The sequence below is a fragment of the Thamnophis sirtalis genome, unplaced genomic scaffold (assembly GCF_051295495.1).
Source record: "Thamnophis sirtalis isolate CommonGarterSnake01/CBP01778 unplaced genomic scaffold, rThaSir2_p1.2 scaffold_4, whole genome shotgun sequence".
Classification (NCBI taxonomy): Eukaryota; Metazoa; Chordata; class Lepidosauria; order Squamata; family Natricidae; genus Thamnophis; species Thamnophis sirtalis.
The window spans coordinates 41,977,959-41,997,770 of record NW_028261384.1 but is presented as its reverse complement, the minus strand read 5'-3'; the positions used below and the strand labels follow the sequence as shown (position 1 = coordinate 41,997,770).

Below are 19,812 nucleotides of genomic sequence, written 5' to 3'. Positions count from 1 at the left end.
AGGGAGATGGTCTTGATATAATAGTTTATAACTGATATTTTAATAATTTGTACAATGTGTACACGTATATAAAAACCTTCAACTTAAAGATAGATTGAGATCTTATTCTAAGTAGCAAAACACCTTCAGGCCTCAATTGCCATTTAGAACAAGAGTTTGCTGGTGGGTGGCAAATGTATGTGGTGCAAGGAACCTTAATCCTCTTTTAGTTTTTTTTCCCCACTGGTAAGGAGGCCTTAGCAGAATTCTCAGAGAAAAAAGTGGCAAAATTTAACTCAAATATATGAGAATTCTTCTGAGTTGGGGAGGGTCACAATATTGACAGTATTAAAATGTCAGATTGTTATGAAAATAAATCTCAGGCCAACAGAACAGCCCAAACTGGGTCTCCATTTAAAACCTGAAAGACAGCTTGGCCTGAATTCTTCAATGAAATAGAAGAGAATGGCATAGAAAACATGGAGGCTTACCTCCTCCTTCATACTGTGTGTCTTTGTCTAAACTCTGTGTTTGGCATGAAGATTTTTCTCCTGCTAATTTACAGAAACTTACAAATGAAGAGGAAGCTTCAAGGTGTTTAATCAGCTACCTAAGTAAAAGATTACAGATCTTCTTTTACTTCCCAGGACTTATGCTGGGTGCCCCCCTTCCATCCACTCTTTCCCCGTGGTTTTAAAAAAAGAGAAATGAAATCATGCTGAAAATAGCAATTTTACTGAGAATCATTAATCACCTCCTACAATAAATACTTCTTTGTAATTCAACAGCGATTCTGAAAGGCATTCTCTTGGAAAAGGTCTGCGAAGACACCGAAGGATTTTCTTGGGGAAAATGTGTTCATGTATAAAAGACACAGTTGCTTGGCTGCGCCCTGAAGGTGTATGCTTTCAGGGTGGAGTATCGGACCGGGCAGGAAAATACATATGGCAGATTGTCACCGTTCAAGGTAATTTTAAAAAATTATTCTATGGATCTTTCCCCACATTGTCACTTAAATGTGTAGTTGCACTTGGGAATGAGGATAGGCATGGGGGAGTAGGAGAGGTTGTGTTGTTATATGGCAGTGCCCTGGATTTCTATTTTAGATGGCCTAATTAATGTTACAATTGTTCCAAAAACTACAGAGTAGGAGTTTAAACCCTACTATTGTTCTGTCATTGTACCAGGGCAATGAGGAGAGTTCACCGAAAGGACACATTTTGTCCCATTAATTGTTTTTTTTTAAAGAAGCAGACTGACCAATCAAACCCTTGACCTTTAAAGGCAGTATCCATTCTAATCTGATTCTTCAGCTTAAACATGCTTCTCTCTCCCTTTTTTTTGTTGCCTCCCCTCCCTCTCTGTCTCTCATACACATACATAGATATGGGCAAACATCTTTGCCCCCTTATAAAGGAAGGGGATTCTAAAATCAAGTATTTCTTTAATTTGATTTAATAAATTTGATTTGATTTAATAAATTTATAGGCCACCCAATCCCGAAGGACTCCGGGCGGCTATGTTGCACATGGGGAGAAAAGAAAGCGAAAGACATCCCCAAAATCAGTCCAGCATAAGCCTCCCACACAAGGCAGAACAGGGCAATGAAACTTATTTCTTCTCTCCACTCCAGTTTGTGAGAGGACACAGAGATTTGTTTATTTTTCTTTTATTTTATTTAATCATCGCCTGTGGAATTCATGCAAACCCTTAAAAGTTCTAGCTACACAGGCTCTAGAAATGGCCTGTCCTTTTAGCCACAAGAAATTACAGTACATGGTCTGGTGGGGGGGAAGGATGGGAAGAGGAAAAGAAGGTTGAAGAGTATTTCCTGTTGCTGGTGTCTCTATTTTTCAAGCAGGAATAAAGGTTAAATTGATAGAAGTGTGGGCATTTCTTTTCTGGCTTTCTGTTCTTGCCATCTTGTTTGCTCTCTTTTGACCTTATATCAATTCTGGGACGATTCTCACTCTCACCACTCCTGTCCTTGACTTATACCATCTACCGAAATTGCAGAGCTAACTTGGGTAGGGGTTTCCTCTTCTTCCCTCTCTTCCTCCCCCTAAATAAAAATTAAAGAAAAGTGGTTTTTTGTTTGCTTTGCTAGCTCTTCACAGAAATATACACAAAGATCAATATCTATTGTAGTGACACCATTACATGAAGCAGCCTTAGTGTGAACCAACTGGAAGACCAATAAACAAGAAAGGGAAGCTTTCTCTTGTGATTTATGACATGCACAGAAGAGTATGATTGGTTGAGACTGGTGAAGGACTGCACTGCATGGCTTTTGCATTGCAAGACAGAGCAATTGAGAAAGGACACTATAGGGAAATTCTAGCTTAGCCTTTCTAGCCTAATGCCTTCCAGATTTTCTTGAGCCCAGTTTCCTTGTTAAAAGTCATGGGAAGTTTTTCTAGATTTCAGCAAATACAGCTTTTGGGGAAATCTGACTCTCCTTAAAATGGGGAATGGGTTAACCAGGGATGTTGGTTGGAACAGTGAATTTGACACTGTTTTTGAGCACTGTGGAATTTTGCAGATGTTTGAAGCTGCTATCTAATACTCCCCATTCCATAAATAGCCTTCAACAATGGATGGCAGACCACTTCTTTAAGATCATCCATGCTTGGATCACAGCTGAACCTGCTGGCCACCAACAGGCCAAGGTGTCTTCTTCCTGGTATGGTTTTAGTACAAAATAAGCCACATCATGCTGAAATCCAGGTGAATTCAGTGGGATGGTTCCCACAAATTAGTTATATTTAGTTTCAAATTACATGGGGAAGACATTGATTGACTTGTCTCATTAACTACAATCAGACCTAAGAACAGTTAAAGCCATTTTCACTCTACCCATTTTAGCATCTTCTAGAATCCTCCAGCCGTACTGTAATGATAGAAAGCCTATTCTCATTAATGATACTCCTCTAGTGATGACTTGAAGTGGTCTATGGCCATATGTGTGTGGGTGGGTGTGCAAGCTTGTGTGTGTGTGCGTATGTGTGTGTGTGTATCCCACAGAATAGATCTGAAGCAATAGGAGCTTGACTTGACTCCTAGGCAAATCATTCTCTCTAGCTCAACCTACCTCCCAGGGTGGTTGTTGTGGGGGAAATAGGAGGAGGTTGTGCAGGATATGTTCAGTGTCTTTAGATATTTGGGAAAATAATACATTTTACATAATAAACGATTTTTTTTTACAAAATAAAGGATACAAATAAATGAAAATAAAACAAATAACTCTGCTGAAACTTAGTCCAGCTCCAGGCCCAATGAAGCTTAGTTACAATTTGGGTTGTTGTTATCTGCTGGCCAAAATGTTTCATACTTTTCATACCACATTTCAGGAGAATGTTGGTCTTCCATGTGTTCTCTGTGGATTTGATCAAAGGCTGAAGCATTTCCCTTCCTAGAAGAGTGATAATATTCCTGCAAGATGCACAATTAATCCGGATTTCATCCCCTTCCATATCACTCAAAAATGCCATAAAACAAGGAATTATGGAGCATTTGATAGCCTTTCTTAGAAGGGCCTGACTATCTGGAACTCCCTTCACAATGCCATGGCTGGAACAAAACCCAACTATGCCCCTACCTGCAGCTGATAATACAAATTCGAATCCCAGGGACTGATTTTGCGGGGAGGGGGAAGCATGTTCGCTTATTTCATTCTCCCCTATTTGATACTCCCCCCCTCCACCCCGTGCATTATTGATGCCCAAACGACCTCTTGGAAAACTGAAAAACTGTCAGAAAGCAGAGAGAAGGGCTCAATAAGCGACCAAAAAGCTTCTGCTAGGATAGATAAAGGTGTTGCCTCTGTTCTCGGAGTATTGAAATTTTAATCTGGGAAGAGGCACTGGGGGTGGGGTGGGGTGGAGGGGCATCACGTGACAGGTTAAATAATTAATGCCGGTCTCTAGCAATGAATCGGTGGACGTCAGTTCTCACTCGTCGAAGTGATTCTTTCCGAAGTGAAGGGTAGCTTCCTCTTTCTTACTCCCAACTCTTCCACCCCATAATCTTTTCGTAAAAAAACAAAGCCAAACCTACCCGCCAGCCTTTCTGATGTCTCTTTGCAAGAGTCTTTAAGCCTCTTAAGAAAGCAATGAGGGGGATTGAGGAGGTTTGGTAAGTACGTAGGGACCAGCCTTGCTCCTTGATCGAGGTTCATTGTTTGAAACTGGCTTGTTTCGGGGCAGCAGTTTTTTTTGTTTTTTTTACCAAAGGTTGAAATTTCGCTGACAAACGGCTTGGCGGTCAGTTCTGCCATCCGGGCGATTCATTCTTCGGCGAGGCGAAATCGACTTCATACCTCGCTTCTGGTCCTCATTTCTCCCTGGGGAAAGTTGCCTGCCCCCGGGGGTTTTGGTGGCTGGCTCTAAATTTCCCAGGACTTCATAAATTACCGGCTTCTCCATCAGGGCCAAACAAGAAACGGGAGAGCAGCAAGCACCCTGAGAAAGGGGAAGGGAGATGAGGGTGGGTGGCAGTCCACACTGAAGTCTGGGAGGGAGGCATTCTTCCTAACTCTTAGTTAAGCCGAGCGATTTACTACGGAATGAAAATATCGCTATTAAGGGTCGATTTGGGGATAACGAGAAGTTATCATCTTCCGGTAAGAGCTCCGAGGCTACTTTGCAACTTTTGAGATGGAAAGAAGACTCCTTCCAACCGCTCTGGCAGTCTAAAATCTCACGATGTGCTATTTAATCGCTCTCCAATACACCCTAAATTTCTGAGGTCAGGAATGAATATTTAATAATAAACGTACAAAGGGAAAGAGGGTTCAACCCAAACCAGGCAACTGATGTGATGGTTTTACAAAGTGATGCTTGCTTTTTAAAAATTATTTATTTAAAGGAGATAATGGGGAAGTAGCAGAAAAATCGGGAGGGAGGACAATGTTGTAGTAGTCGGCGAACCCGCGTGAGTACTCTCAGTTTAGCAGTATATATCTGGTGCAACCCATGGGCAATTCTAAAAGGCAAGGCTCTTGTTCAGGGGGGAAAATACACCCTCCTCCCAATAAATTACTATGGCTGCTTTTCTCTTTTTCAATGAATGTTTAGCCCAAAAGTTGACATTTTGTTACTTCCTACCAAACCCTACCTCTACGCAAAGGAACCAATTACCGAAATCCAAATTCTATAGGGCAACGTTTTCCCAAATGGAACACGGCATTTAAAAAAACATTTGCGGCAATGATCCTCCAAAAGAAAGATGAACCAATACTGGACACTCACTTCTACTAGCCACGTGAAGAAGGATCATGCATGTTTCTTTTAAAACCTGCTGCTAATAGAACCAGAGGAGGAAATATGGGCAAGACACCCATGATTAAATATGGTTGAAGAAAACTTACTGTTGAGGTGAATAACCTTATCCTTATGCACTGTTTTTTACTAAGGGTCCCACAGAAGACAGACACACAATTATTCTAACTCTCCTGTTTCCAACTTCCCACTCTTTTAAAAAATTATTATTCTTGATTCTGAACATCAGTGTTGATGTTATCTCATGGCTTTATTTGACTAAATGATGCTAAGCAATGATTTCCCAGACACATAAAAATACATGTTTCTGATAAGAATTCTATTCAAGAGGTCACTAATTGCAAAACTATATTTCAATTGCATCCATACTGTTGCAAACAGCATCATTATTGGTATTACTATTATCCACTTCCTTTTACTAATGTTTTTGCTTTGTTTGTTCTATAAGCAAAATAAAAAAAGTTGATTTTGCTAATATTGTATCTTTTAAAGTTGCTTAACAGTCCTGTTCCTTCCATTCACTTGAAATTAATATCTATAACTTCAATACTGTTTAATTGTTAGTTTATCTGATGCCTGTTCTTTTTTAACAGCACTTCAGGTCACGGGAAAATATGATTTAAAGCAGTATACAAACTGGAAACAATTCTGTCCTGTGGCTGGAAAGGCGAGGAGGTAAGGACCTTGTTGGAGGTGGTGGGAGGAAATCAAACCTCTTGTACAACAGTTTAAAATAGTTTCATGTTGCAGAGAACACTTGGTTTGCCAGTACTTGTTAGAGAGGTAACTGCAGAGTTGGGGTTTGATAAATAGCTAAATCGGTTGGAATTTTCTTCACTGTGGTCTATTCATCTTTCTTGGTCAGTGAATGCCGTCTTGTTAAACAAAGAAATACACAGAGCTTAAGTAAGAGCAGTTCTCTGAGCTCCATTCAAATCAGGCAGCTCTGCACACTGGCTGGAAGGAGTCAAAGAAGTAAAAGGGTATTATTGAATATGCATTGGGGGTTGAGTGTCAAGATATAAGACCAAGTTGATAATTAAAAGGTTTACACTGATGGACTGTTGGTAGTGTTTTTTCTTTCAAAGTGTCACCTAATTTTGGAATGTTTTGCATTAATATAGGAGAGAAAGAACAGAGTTTTAGATTTTTTTTTTAAGTGGGAATATTATCAATGAGTGTTGATGATACTTCGAGGAATATGGAGGATCACTTTTACTTTTTAAAAATTCCTTGGAAAGACTTTGGCTGCAATGAAAATGGGTTGATTGAAAACTGTGTTGCACTCTACTTTTGATGTTAAAGTTTAAGTTCTTATTTCATTCAAATTTCTATCAATGTTAAAAAGATTGTTCTACCAGGATTTCAGACTAATGTATGTGGATGGTTATTTGAATTGTCTGCTAAAATTACTCAAAATTGAAGCAGAATTAGGTTAGTACATGCTTAAAGATAGCCATAAAGTATAATGTTACAAGGGTTTGTTATGCTGATATAATAGCTTGTTCAGGTTCTTCCTTTTAAAGAAGCCCTAGAATCTTGAAGACTTTTCCAAAATAAAATATTGTATTTCAATATAAAAAATATTAGGAAAGATAGAAAATTAAAGATGCTTATTACTTAAGTTCTTGAGATTTAATACATCATCATTCAAGACCCAACTTTCAATGTTATAACTTAGCTTTTTTTTAAAAAAAATCCCCTTTATTTATTTATTGGTACAAAATTTATTTATCCTTCCCCACATTTCTCTCATAAAAAATATTCTATTTGAATAGGTACAGTTAGCTAATAATAGTCAAAGTTTATCTCTTCCAATGCTGGAACAGATTCTGCAAATGGAACTATAAAACTAACCCTCCCCCAACACACAGACATACCTCAGCCATATACTAGAATCTTGTTTCTTTTTAGGTATAAATGTTAATGTAAAAATTAAAGGTAAAAACAAAAACTAGCCTCATACACCACACATATTATATACGTAAAATGATAAAGCTGATGTTAAAAAAATAGTTTTATTGTAAATAGACACCTGACATACAAACGTCTCCCCCCAACACACACAGACACAAAAATCTCCAAGGTTTCAGTATTGTAGATATTTATTTGACAGAAAGTCCCACTGAAATCAGTAAGACGTATAATAGATATGAATATGATTATTCTTGATATTTTAGCTCAAGTAGAGATTAGGAACTGATCATGCTTAGATCCAAAAATCTTAGCCATTTATTTGGAAAGCAGTGACCAAGAATATCAGTGCCTTTCTCTTTTTTCTTTCCAAAAAGTTTGTTTGAGATCCCAGCTCAGATCTGTTTCATGTTTCTCCAGCCTGGATTTTGTGGCTGCATGAACAAGTTTATCTTCACTCCATCTAAAACCCCAAATAAATGTAACTTTTTAGCTATCCTAAAGTTTTCAACTCTCTAGCTCTTTGAAATTCATGGTGAATTTCTATCAGAAAGACAAAAAAACTAGATGCCTATAAGTTTTTTTTTTAATAGTCACATACATCTTCAATAGTTAATGGAATTAATAGTTCAACAGCAGTTTTCACATTAATACAGCACCAAGCAACAAATTCAGAGAAAGTAAATCTTTGAAAATCAAAGGAAGATTTTCTAGGTAGGCCGGTAAGTTGAAGTTGAACCTTAACTTTTGGATAATTATGATTGCTTTGGAGATTTCTTTTCACTTTTGACTTCATGCAAAACTGTTTGCTTATAACTAAAGGTTGACTTTTTTTCTGCATCTCTTCTCATTAACCATTAATTACAGCTTCAAAAGGGTCTCTTGACTGGGCTGAAACATTGCCTTAAATAACCTGTGAAACCCTTCAGAGCAGAAAGTTGCTCTTGTTTCAGATTAGCTTTTGCCAGCAGAATTCTGAACAATGGTTGTGCTGTAGAAAAGCATATGCTAGCTTTTAAGGTTGTACAAATGCACTATAATTTATGGCAGACTTAGGCAGTCAAAGGGTTGTGTTCTGCTTTTTGGAGGGTTTAATTCTAGGCACACTTACCTGAAAACAAAGTCATGAAAATTTCCTCCAAGGAAAATGTGTTTTAGAAAAATTATTTTATTAAGTTCAGTCAATATGCTTTTGCAACTTACTGAAGTCTGATTTCACAATAGTAAATGCAACTTGTTCCCAAATAAACATGCATAGAATTGCAGTGTTTTAGCAATACTTTTGTTCTCCTTTGAAGAAAAACCCATGTTATTAAAGTGCCTATCTGCTATATCTTTCCTAGTGTCAGAGAAGCTGAATATCCAATCTTAGACTGGGGAATTCTCTGACAAATTGGGAAAAAAATTATTGAATCCATGTGCTTCCACATTGTTGCTGAACATGTCCCCCCCCCCTGTAACCATATCCAGCAATCTCTTAGTCAAGCACCCTTAAAATTAATTTAAAGTTAAAGAAAGTTGTGGGATTACTCACAATTGAACCATAAGTTGGAGGAGACTGGTGGAGACTGTAAATTTCATTTTCTCACACATTTTAAATTCATAACAAAGAGAGGGACTGGAAAGAGGAGAAACAGCTTGACAGAGTGTTGAAAGAAGCAGAAGGCTAAGAGCTTATTCTCATGGTTCAGTTGAGAGGAAATGCCTTGGTAAGTAGAAATTATCCATTAGAACTATCAAAGTGTACCTGATAGAAGAACTAGCTTATTTCTTCATTATTAAAAGTATTTAACACCTTCTAGGTTAGAAGACACTATGGAAATGAATTGTCCAGTATCAAAAACAAAACAATTTCTTAAGTTCACTTAAAAGTCTTTTTATTGTCCTTCCTCTTTGTTTTCCAAGTTTTTTGGTCCTTAGATAGTTATATTATTATTATTATTATTATTATTATTATTATTATTATTATTATTATTATTATTATTATTATTATTATTATTCCTTAAACATTTCATTGCTCTAGATAGAACCTTATAATTTTGCACATCACTCAAGTACTTGCATATGAAATGCCTAAGTGCTAGTTGAATGGGGTGGTTCCAAAGTTTTGGTGAAATTTAGATCTACCCTCCAGCAGGCAACTGCTGTCCTCCTCCACCTCCTGGGTCATTAACAGGACAAGGACAGCTATCCAGTAATTTCTATTAGAAGGTCCTTTGTCAAGTAATTTAAACTCTGGTGTTTCGTGTGGGTGTTGAGCAAGCCCCACTCAATAGACTTACAGAAGAGGCCGTGGGATGTGGGATGTCTGAAGGACTTCTGTGAAGAAATCCAGATGAACTTCATCTGCTTTGTGCCCAGTGCCTTTCCTCCCCCCCCCCCCCCCACCTCTGAAGGGTCACCAGAGAGGTTTCATTCTACTGGGCATCTGATTAGCCTTTGGTGAAAATAATTCTTCTTACCTTCCCTCTAAAACTTACATGGGGGAAAAATCTTAATATGTGGGTTGGGAGGATAATAATAAACGTCTCCAGCTCATGGTTTTCCCCTCCCTCTTCTGAAATGCCCTTGCTTAAAGCTTAACGAGGAAAGAAGGGAAAGCAAACACACCGTCTCTCTCGCGCGCACACACACTCACACATGCGCGCGCGTACACACATACACCAGAGGCTCGCGCTTCCAGCCCTGATTCCTTCAGCGATTCCCGATTTCAAATAAAAGGATTTAAGTTGACGTATGACCACGTGAGCACATAATACAGCGCATTATTGTGCCATTTGGAGTGGAGACCCGGACTGGCTTCGTCTGCGATTACGCTTCCCCACTTTCTGTTCAGAGCAAGGACTGCTTTCTGTTATCCATCGCCGGTCCCCCCCTCCCCGCCCCTCGAACGCTACGATCACTCTCGGGAAGTCTCCGTTTGGGCTACCGCACTTGATCCTGATGGAAAGGTTATTATTGCCCGGCTGTTAGGGCGAAATGCTTCGTTAAAACAAAACAAAAACAAAACAAAACAGGGAGACAGAGAGAGGATGGATTTTATTTTAAGGTATTTCCGTTGATTGTTCCTGGCGCGCGCGCGACTTCCAGTGGGGCTAAGCAAAATTCCGGGGGGGAAAGGCTTAAGAGGGCTGTGGATAGCCGTTCACTTCGCCTTCCTCTTTGTTTCGCTGGGCTTGCGAGGTTGGGAAAGGGAGCTTTGCAATGAGCAGAGAGCTGTCCCTACTCAAAAGGTTACGATTCCTGCGTATTGTTCCAGACTGGGTCTTTTTGTTTTTATTTTTTGCTAAATGATATAGAGGTTATTTTTAAAACTCAAAATATGGAGGAAGAAGAGAGGCTTGTTTTAATGTTGCTTGTATTATTATTATTATTATTATTATTATTATTATTATTATTATTATTATTATTATTATTATTATTATTATTATTATTATTATTAGTTTCATGAGTGTTTTGAGCAATAACATGAGACTGTGATTATAGCCAGAAACTAAGTGCTTTCTCTTTCTTTCTTTCTTTCTTTCTTTCTTTCTTTCTTTCTTTCTTTCTTTCTTTCTTTCTTTCTTTCTTTCTTTTGGAGGAGGGCCTTCAATAGGATATATATGCAATTTAGCTGCCATTTTATTTGTGATGCATGGGTGATATTATTTTTACCAGTATCCCACCTAGCCTGTGCCAGGAAAACCTTTACCAATCCAGTATGGAAGTAAGGTGTTCCTCACTCCCCCATTCCATTTGCATCTTCACTCTTCTCTTTGGGAATGAAAGAAAAGCATCCATCCATCCACTCACCGTAATAATCAATGAGATTCTTTGCAGGGCCATATATGCTTGAACAGGATTCTGGAAAGCAGCAAAAGCAGAAGCATGCCTTCCTCTGTCTTTCCTAAAGGTTTTCATTAGCTATCACCAAATCCTAACCACTTATTCATTTCGTATTATGGGAGGAACTGCCCCCTAAATGGAACAGGGAGAGGGCATGAAAGCCCTCCTTGCTTTATAGAAGGGGACAAATGTTATATAAAATTGCATCCACCACTGAGTCCCAGGATTGCTAAAGGTCAGAGTGCTGACTGTTGATTTATGTTGCCAGTGGGCTGGGAGCAGCATGCTCGCCTTCACTCTTGTATGCTTTCCTCATCCTTTTATTGGCAGTTGCAATTATTCAACTTAGAGTTAGATTTTATATGCATAAAGATTTAAAGTAAAATAAAACTTTTTTTTAACCAACATGGTATGGATATTTAATAGCAAAATATGTGTGACTGCATCTCTCTGTATATGCATGCATATGAGAGAAAGATACATGCATACACATATGTAAGTTAGTATAAATTAACTCTCCTTTTCTGATCTGCCAAACAAGCAGGTCTATAGTATATATGCAAAATTAACCACCCATAACTCTTTATTATGTATCTCTGAGTATTTGCCTGTTAGTGTGTAATTAAACAGAATTATTTGACAATTCATAGTATTTAAAAGTAGCTTTTTTAGACAAGGGAAAGAAAATTAGATTTTACATGGACCAGACCCAGCTGCGAAAAAAGGGGAGAGTGTTAATTTTGGCTCAATTATTTTGTCATCATTTTGTATGATTTATGGCCCAGTTCCGGAAGATTTTGACCCAGTTAAAACAGCCATAAATAATGAATCCCAATCCTGAGACCTTGTTTGTGTTCTGGAGTTTAAAAGAGAACAGTTGATTAAATAGAGATCCAGGTATCAATGATGCTGATATGATAAACTCTTACTTTCTAGGTAGAAAAAGATTTAAAATGCTGTCCATATCAGGAAACAAGTCCCATATAATTAATGATAATTCCTTCCAGGGAAAGATTTGGTAGATTTGGAATGTTAACTGACCTGAAGTTTAAAAATCTCGAGTCATATTTCTCTTTCCAGCAATTTCTTGCCCCACTTACAGAGCTTTGGTTTATTTTATTTCTTACACACACCCACATGTACTTTTTAATAAGGTATGCTATTTTCTATTTGCTGAGCTGGTAAGGAAACTTTGGTTTGTTTTTTTCCTTAGAGAGAAAACATTTGTTTCCAAACTTTGCTTTGCAAATGCAAGGTAGCTTTTGTTTTTGAGGAACAATCCTCATTCCTACCTTGCTTCAGAATGAGATGCTCTTGAACCATTTAGATTTACATTGCTTTAGGTCCAGTTGGTCCAGCTTGAATATAAAGGGAGTCTGGCTCTTTACATGGCAACAAGATAGGGGATATTGCATTAATGCGAAGGTACCTGTAAAATATAGTAGCAAGGAGGGAGAAACCCAATAATCAGAACAAGAACCAGAATTCTGAAGGTCCAGTAGAGCTAAAGAAAGAGACAAAGAGGACGGATAGCTTTTACCAATCATAAAACTAATAAATGGAAGACGAAAGGAACAATGCCACCTATTAATTTGATACTTTTATTGGAATTGGAAAATTATCCTTCCTATTTGAACCTTTATTTGCCTTTCAGGGGAGGGATTTTAGTATTTGCTGCTTCAGGCACCTTCCTAGTGAAATATACCCAGAATCAGGCAAGGTGAACAAAATGCCCAGCTGGCTGTTGCCTGCTTATATTTGATTCCAGAGGAAGAAACTGGTGGGTTGAACATCCAGTTTTCTCCCCAAATTCTCTCCGGAGAGAACTTTCTTTGCTAGCTCCACCAAAAGAATTGGCCTTCTTTCTTTTTTGTGGAGGGATGGCAAAAGGTGGCGGGGGTGGGGAGATTGAAAAAGGTCATATCAGCATTTTTTCAGAAGAAAACTATAGGGCTGATCATTGACAAAAGCGGCGTTTTCTTGCATCGCCACTGCCAAGCGGGGATGCAAAACGGCTGACCGGTGAATTTTGGTCCCCGCTGTCGTACCCACCTCCTACGCAGCAGCTCAGATTTCTGTCTTTCATGTGGAATCCTCGCAATATGCTCTGAGAAGCAAGTGTTTTTTGTTGGGTAGCTCTGTTTACAGCTTGGCGCAAGAAGCTATAAATCTTGCCTCGCCATAAATGACAAAAACCATTGGTATGCGTAAGAGGCCACCCTGAACTGAAAGTACGTGTGTATGTTTGTGCGTGCATGTATAAATCTCTTCTTTCCCCCGTTCTGCTTTGTTTGGGGTTTAAGGTGACAGTGCAATTTAAAGAAGCTTCTTTGTATTTTCCACACCTTTAGTAACGAAGGCCTGTCAAAATCGCACTTAGCTCTTATTCCAGCGCCAACTGGCTGATTTTCTGAGGCAGTTTAAAACCTCCCGGGTTTTGTTGTTTTTATTTTTTTGTCTGTTTTGGTCTCTTTATACCCCACCCCCACCCTTCCACGCGAATGGTGGGGGGGGGAGGAAAGTTATTTAAAACTATCGTTCTTATTGATGTTGTTTTAAACGTCAGACTACTTGAACAAGAGAATGGCTGGAAAGTACAGAAAGGGAAGGAGGAGGGGGAATAGAAGTGGAAAAAAGAAAGGTGAAAAGAACGAGAGAGAAAGAGAAGCGGAGAAAGAGAAAGAAGAAAAAGGAAAACCAAAGTTACCAAACAGCAGTGCTGACCGGCATGCATACCTTATGCCGTGAGTATTTGTTAAATAATGCGCTTTGAAATACAAGAGACGTAGGCAATAAGAGACAAACTAAGTCCTTAACCCGACTTTGCTTTAGAAAGTCTTGATATCTTTCATCTGACTAAGAAATTGTGCCTCTTCTTTTCAAATAAATATTCGCACTTCCAAAATATTCCTGATGGTATATAGCCTCGCAATTATAACCTAGCCTTTATTAGTGGTTGCTTTAGCGTTTAGTTACTGTTACTTGGAATTAGAACCTTGATAATTATTTTGTTCCATCGACATGGAAGGAGTCGGGCAAGTTTATTTCACTGGCTATCCATCCAGGCATTATTTCTGATTTCCGCTGAACACGGAGCCAGATTCTCCTTCTGTCCTAAATATTAACTGCTGTTTTGTAAACTGATGGCTGTGCTGTTTCCTCGATGATGTGTATGTGAATGTTTGCCTAAGGGAAGGACAACCGGAGAAGAGGGGAAGTGGGCATCTGATGATGGTCACTAACATTGTTTGAATCCTCCCCGTTAAAAGCGCTGTAGAGATCACCCTGGATTGTGAGGCAGACCAGAAGTCTTGTGTGTGATGGAAGTGGGGATAATGTTTATTTATATGTGGCATACTTACAGATTTTTAACTATGCCTTCCGTCTCCCCCAATCTGTCGAGAATTCTCTATATTATTCACCAAACTGTTGCCATACTGGTGTGTGAAATTTATGTTTGTGTGTGTTTCTCCCTCTCTCCCTCTCCCTCCCTCCCTCTCTCTCTCTCTCAAAGGGGAGCGGTGACCTTTTTGTGAACATCCTTTGTCTCGATTAGCATAATTTTCCTGGCCTCTAATGCCTCTCTGGCCCTTCACTCTTTCACTGCCTCTTTCTTCTCACTCCATCCATTCCATCTCTCTCCCTCTCCCCCCCCCCCCAATGTCTCCTGCCTGCCCCGGACTTCCCGAGGCAACTGCCTCCTTTCTCCCAACAAACGCCCCCTTGGGCGTGCAAGGTTGCACAGGCAGCCCTCTGCCTTTTCCCAGAGATCCGGTCTAGAAGAGACTTGTCCGGGGGTAGCGAGGCACGACTCTCACTCGGCCCCAGGGGTGAGGTGGAGGGCGTGGAGGTTGGGGCCGGAATGAGGTAAGGACAGGGCAAGGGGGGGGACTCCATCAGAGGCAAGCTGAAGAAAGACCTTCTTGGGTGTCCCCTTCCTGGTGGAGGCAGGCGCCTCCGGTTCTGATTCTTGGGCTCGTCCTGGCAGAAGTGACTTCAACTGTTCCCCATCCCGGAGGAGCAGAAGGCATTTAGTTGTCAGGGCGGAGGGGTTAAAGGAAGAGCGCCCGATTCCCGGGCTGGCAGGGAACGACTGTCGCCTAGCCTCCAAAGACCAATACTGGCTTCCGCCTCAGTCGTCAGAATTAAGGTAAGCAAGCCCCAAATACGCGGCTATCAGTGGTGAATGCCGGAGTTTATGTCCTGGTTGATTTATGACCAGAGACTTAAATCTCGGTTCAAGAAGAGTTCACAGGCTGGAGCTTCCTTCCAGGCAGTGACGGATAGACCATTTCACGTCGAGTTCAGGCCGGGTGCCCCTCTCCCCTCTACTTTTCTTTATCTGGCAGGAAATCTCCGGCCGCCGAGAGGAGGCCAGCAGTGGGGAAGTGGGTGGGGAATGTTAGTAGGGTCCCCCCCCCAGCGTGGACCACGATTTACAGGAGGGGTGGGTAGAAGGGTAAGCCAGACAAGCGCAGAGAAAAAGAATTCCAAACTTGTACCCAGGTCTGCCAGCCAGGTCAAGAGAACACTGATGATTTTGGATTCAACCCGGTAATCTCTGCAAGAACTCCAGAAACTCCTGTGCATGCACGCTTATTTTCCTTGCCTTGTGGATCGGGCCAATATAGTAGTGATTGGAAGGCTGGATTCTTTGTGTGGACGTTGGTGGGTGGAAATCAGTCTTTCCAAGAAACTTTGCACCTCTTCCGAGATTTCAAGGAAAGACCTCTCCACCAAGTGCGGATCTCACTTTTTTCTTATACACCCTTCCTCCCCAAGTATTCCTGAACCAAAGTTGCCATCCTATGCAGGCTTTCCAGAGAGCCAAACTCATTTGTTATAATGGGGCTTCCTTCTGAGCTGAACAGGAATAGGATTGAGCTGTAAGATTGCCATCCTGGCCATGGGTGCAAGAAGTATGTTCCTTTTAATCAAGTGGGAACAGTTTTTGGAATAAACTTGTGTCAGATAGATGCTATAAACAACAACAACAACAACAACCAGGCTTCAGACTACAGGTTGATAAAATAATCTACTATTGCTAGAAAGTAATTACTGGAAAGTATTAGAAAGTATGAGTTTGAAGTCATTGGGTTTGCAAACAGACTTTCTGGCCATGGAATAGTGCTTCTACAAGTTTCCCTCAGTGGCTGCTTTTTGGGTTTTCCTATATTTTCATTCTCTTAAATCAAGCATTTACTTTTAGTGAAACAATTCTATATAACATGTGAACCTGTGTATTTATTTATTTTTTAAATCTTTAAACAAAAGCCATTTCCTCTGTTATGGACATTGTTGTCAACTGCTTTTTGTTTGCACTGACTATCCACAAACAGGAAGGGGGCTACACAAGTCTCACTCCAAAGTCACTTTTGCTCACCCCCCCCCCCCAACTTACAAGCAAAAGAGACTTTGGAGAACTCTTGTAAGAGTTTTTTTCTGAAAAGTGCAGAAAGGAAAAAGCCAGAATCTTATTGTTTCACATTTCTTAATTCAAAAAATGAACTAACATTTCCACCTTTCCCAACAAAAAGGCAAAAGTGTTAGAAGTCTGAAATTAAGAAGGGTTTTGTTTGAAAACAGATAGAAGCGTTCAAGCTCCCCAGTCAAATTCAAAGTAAAGTCCTGGAGTTTAAAGTAAATTTACTCCCAAATCAGATGAAGCCAGTTCCTACCCAACCCAAACTACAGCTGAAATTCATCTTCTATATTTTTCAATACAGGTTGTTTATTATGATTTTTGAATGGTGTGATTGTTGTTTTTAAAACCAAGCAAATAATAAAAGAAGATAGCTTTATCCTTTGTCGAAGGAATCTCCCATTTGTAAGAGGTTTCTTAAATCAATCTGCCTCTCCTGTGTGCCTTGTTCTGAAAGAAACTTGAGTGAACTGAAATGCAAACTCCTGCAATTAATTTGAGTATGCTTGTGAGGTGATAGTGTGTAATATATCCCTCCAGCGAAATACCCTGGCAGCCCATTGTTTTGACTGGAACTTGAGTTGGGAATGTTTGTGTGAATATGAGGACTTTGGAGAGAAGGCATGGAAATGATAGGTTCTAAACTGGCGGTTCAGATGATCTGTAAAAAGTTCTTCAATTGCAGATAAGGAGTCCTCTGAAATCCCACCCAACCTCTTCTCTAGCTGATTCTGCTCAGACAGGTAAACAATGTTGAGTGAACAAAAAATATTTGCCTGGTTTGTAAGAGTGTTTGTGGTTTTGTGCACCCATTCCTCTGTCTGCATCCAAATGACCTCCATACATCAAATGACACTGCAATCTCAGCGACAGAACCTATTATGGTTGAGTTAGGAGGAAGGTTCAAGCTGTGGTCATGGAGATGGACACTATCGGGTGTGCCTTTTTCCAGATATTTGTGAATATATTCATGAAGGAGGGAAAGGGGGAAATAATAATTCAAAACATCTGACTGCGCAACCAACCATAATAGTAATAATGTCATGTTTGATACACCCCGAAATAATTAGACCGGGATCCTGCAAGGACACAACCAACCAAAGGGACAGGCCTGAAACTTCCCACAAAGGAGCGCTAACTGGAAGATAATTTCTGACTGTTACCCGTTTGCTACATGTGGAGACTATTGGATGATAGAGGCCAGATTTGTGTCCCTGTCTAAACTGGCAGCAGTTAAAGCTAATTTATGCACAGGAAGTTGGCTGATTATTAAACAGAGAAAGCTCGGGATATCCCCAGCCACTGTGCAGTTTCATCACACGAGGGTCATTATGGGTTCCATTTATCAAACCTTTTGGTTTCCTAGCCAACATTTCATGAGTTCGAACCCCTCCAGCGCTGGATTGTTGAGTCACTCTTCGTGGTGAGCCTTGAAGATGCATGTATTGATTTTTCTTTAAAGAGCATTGTATCCAACCCTTTAAGTAAAGTACAGCAAGATTTTCTTTTTCTTTCAATAAATAAGGGAAACAATATGATATTGCTCGAAAGGGAAAGCAAAAGGAAATCGTAAGTGGTGCTTTGAAGCGCTTCATAGTCTTAAATCCGTTATGGAAAACAATCTGCTCCAACCTCTTTCTTATCTGGAGGCCATTTATTGCAATGATCGATCAGAGCCCTTTTTATGGGAGAAAAGATAAAACAATTCTTAGCCTGCATGTGGATGTGAGTGTGTGCGTGATTAGAAATCACCCAATTCTACTTTCTCTTGGATCTGTAAACCACACAATCTGGGCTGCCAGTAAATCTCTGCATATCTCTTTCTATTTCTCCCTCCCCCCTCCTCTTACCGAAATTCTCTTCGCCTTCAGGCCAAGTCATGCTGCTAAATATTGCTGACCACTTTTTCTGTTATGGCTTTCATGTCACTTAGCTATTGAAAGTAAGATGGATTTGTACTATTTCTCCACTCTCCTGTGCTTTCCCTACACCCTAGGTCTACAAGGAGAGGCCATTGGAGGAGAAACGTCATGTGACAGAGTGGTGCCAATGTTATTCTTTAAGGGTGTCAAGACCCTGTCAGTTTATGAAATAAATATTGGGAAACAACGAAATGCAAAAAGCGACCTACTACGACAGCTCTGCGATCTATGGAGGCTATCCCTACCAAGGAGCAAATGGTTTCACTTACAATGCTAGTCAGCAGCAATATCCTCCACCTTCTGCTTCTGGGCTGGTGGAAACTGAGTACCATCGACCTGCATGTTCTTTGCAGTCTCCCGCCGGCACCAACAGCACTGTGTCCCATCACAAGGCCAATGAAATCAGCGAGAGTTGTATGAGGACCATACCCAGCCAGTCTCTCCAGCCCCCAACCCTACCAGAACAGCCCCAGCAACAGCCTCCGACCCAGCAGGCACCACCACTGCCCCCTCCTCCTCCCCCCTCAGTGTCGCCACCTCAAAATGCCACTGCCAACAGCACCCCTTCCAATGCCACAAAGAGCTCCATCCTGAACTCACCTACCATGTCCAAACAAATCTTTCCCTGGATGAAAGAATCTCGGCAAAACACCAAGCAGAAAAACAGCAGCTCCAGTTCAGGTAATGGAATAGGGGAGGGTTAACTGGAGAAAGCAGGAGGGTTCAGTGTTTACTAGCACAATCAGCTGATCCACCACCCTCCAAAGTTCTGCTAAACTTCTTGGGAGCCCTGCCTGCCAAATATTTCCTGGTGTCAGGAAAGAGATGAAACTTCCCCAATGTTTTTGCTGGGAAATTGAACTTGTACAATCTCTTGAGATCACAAGCATTATTTTATTTCATTTGTGCATACACATACAAGCCCATCTCAAGAGAGTCGGGTGATGAGAGAGGCTTCAGTTTGCTTGATGGTGACCTCTGTTCAACTCTGAAAAAAGAATGTGAAGTTCCCTTTGCTTCTCTCTTTTCAAGCTTGGATGCCTGTTAGAATCATCTTCAACATTCCATACTGCAGCCTCTCCCTCTCCCTCCTTGGCAGCTATTAAACCAGAGCCAGATATGTACAAGCCCCTGGCCTGTCTTCCACCAGTGTTAGCACTTTTTTTTTTGCTTGATTCTATTCCAGCAATAAGCCAGCGACCTATTCCTGCTGAAGCGTAATGAGAATAAAATAGCTCATCATGATCTTCAGTCAAGATCAATGCTTTGTTTGATATTCATAACCTCCTTTGATTTTAGCTCACAGACTGGCAGCCTTATAGGAATGGGAACAAAGCTTAGGTTTCTTTAGCACTCTGCAGTCAGGTCCATAAATACATTATGGGTGGATTACAGTGTTTATCTACAGTGTTATTACATAAGTAAACCCAAATCGATGAGAAAAGTATTAGCGTCCTTTTCCCCAGGC

At 40.4% G+C, this 19,812-nt stretch overlaps 2 protein-coding genes across 3 annotated transcripts in view; both read left to right on the top strand.

Moving 5' to 3' along the window:
- The window catches only part of HOXA3 (homeobox A3), a 51,337-nt gene that overhangs the window by 26,554 nt on the left and 4,971 nt on the right, over positions 1–19,812 (top strand). Inside the window, exons 1-2 of one of the 2 annotated variants that reach the window (XM_087712803.1) lie at positions 15,162–17,165; positions 18,419–19,025. In XM_087712803.1, the coding sequence (XP_087568929.1) occupies positions 18,536–19,025 (490 nt within the window). In that variant the 5' untranslated portion in view covers positions 15,162–17,165; positions 18,419–18,535. Of the gene's footprint in view, positions 1–15,161; positions 17,166–18,418; positions 19,026–19,812 lie in introns of those variants that run through there. The other variant, XM_087712804.1, reaches the window with a different exon arrangement.
- Positions 5,851–19,812, top strand: part of SKAP2 (src kinase associated phosphoprotein 2) — a 241,129-nt gene continuing 227,167 nt past the window's right edge. Inside the window, exon 1 of the mRNA XM_014067803.2 lies at positions 5,851–5,933. The gene's annotated coding sequence lies outside the window, so the exon portion shown is untranslated. The remainder of the gene's footprint in view (positions 5,934–19,812) is intronic.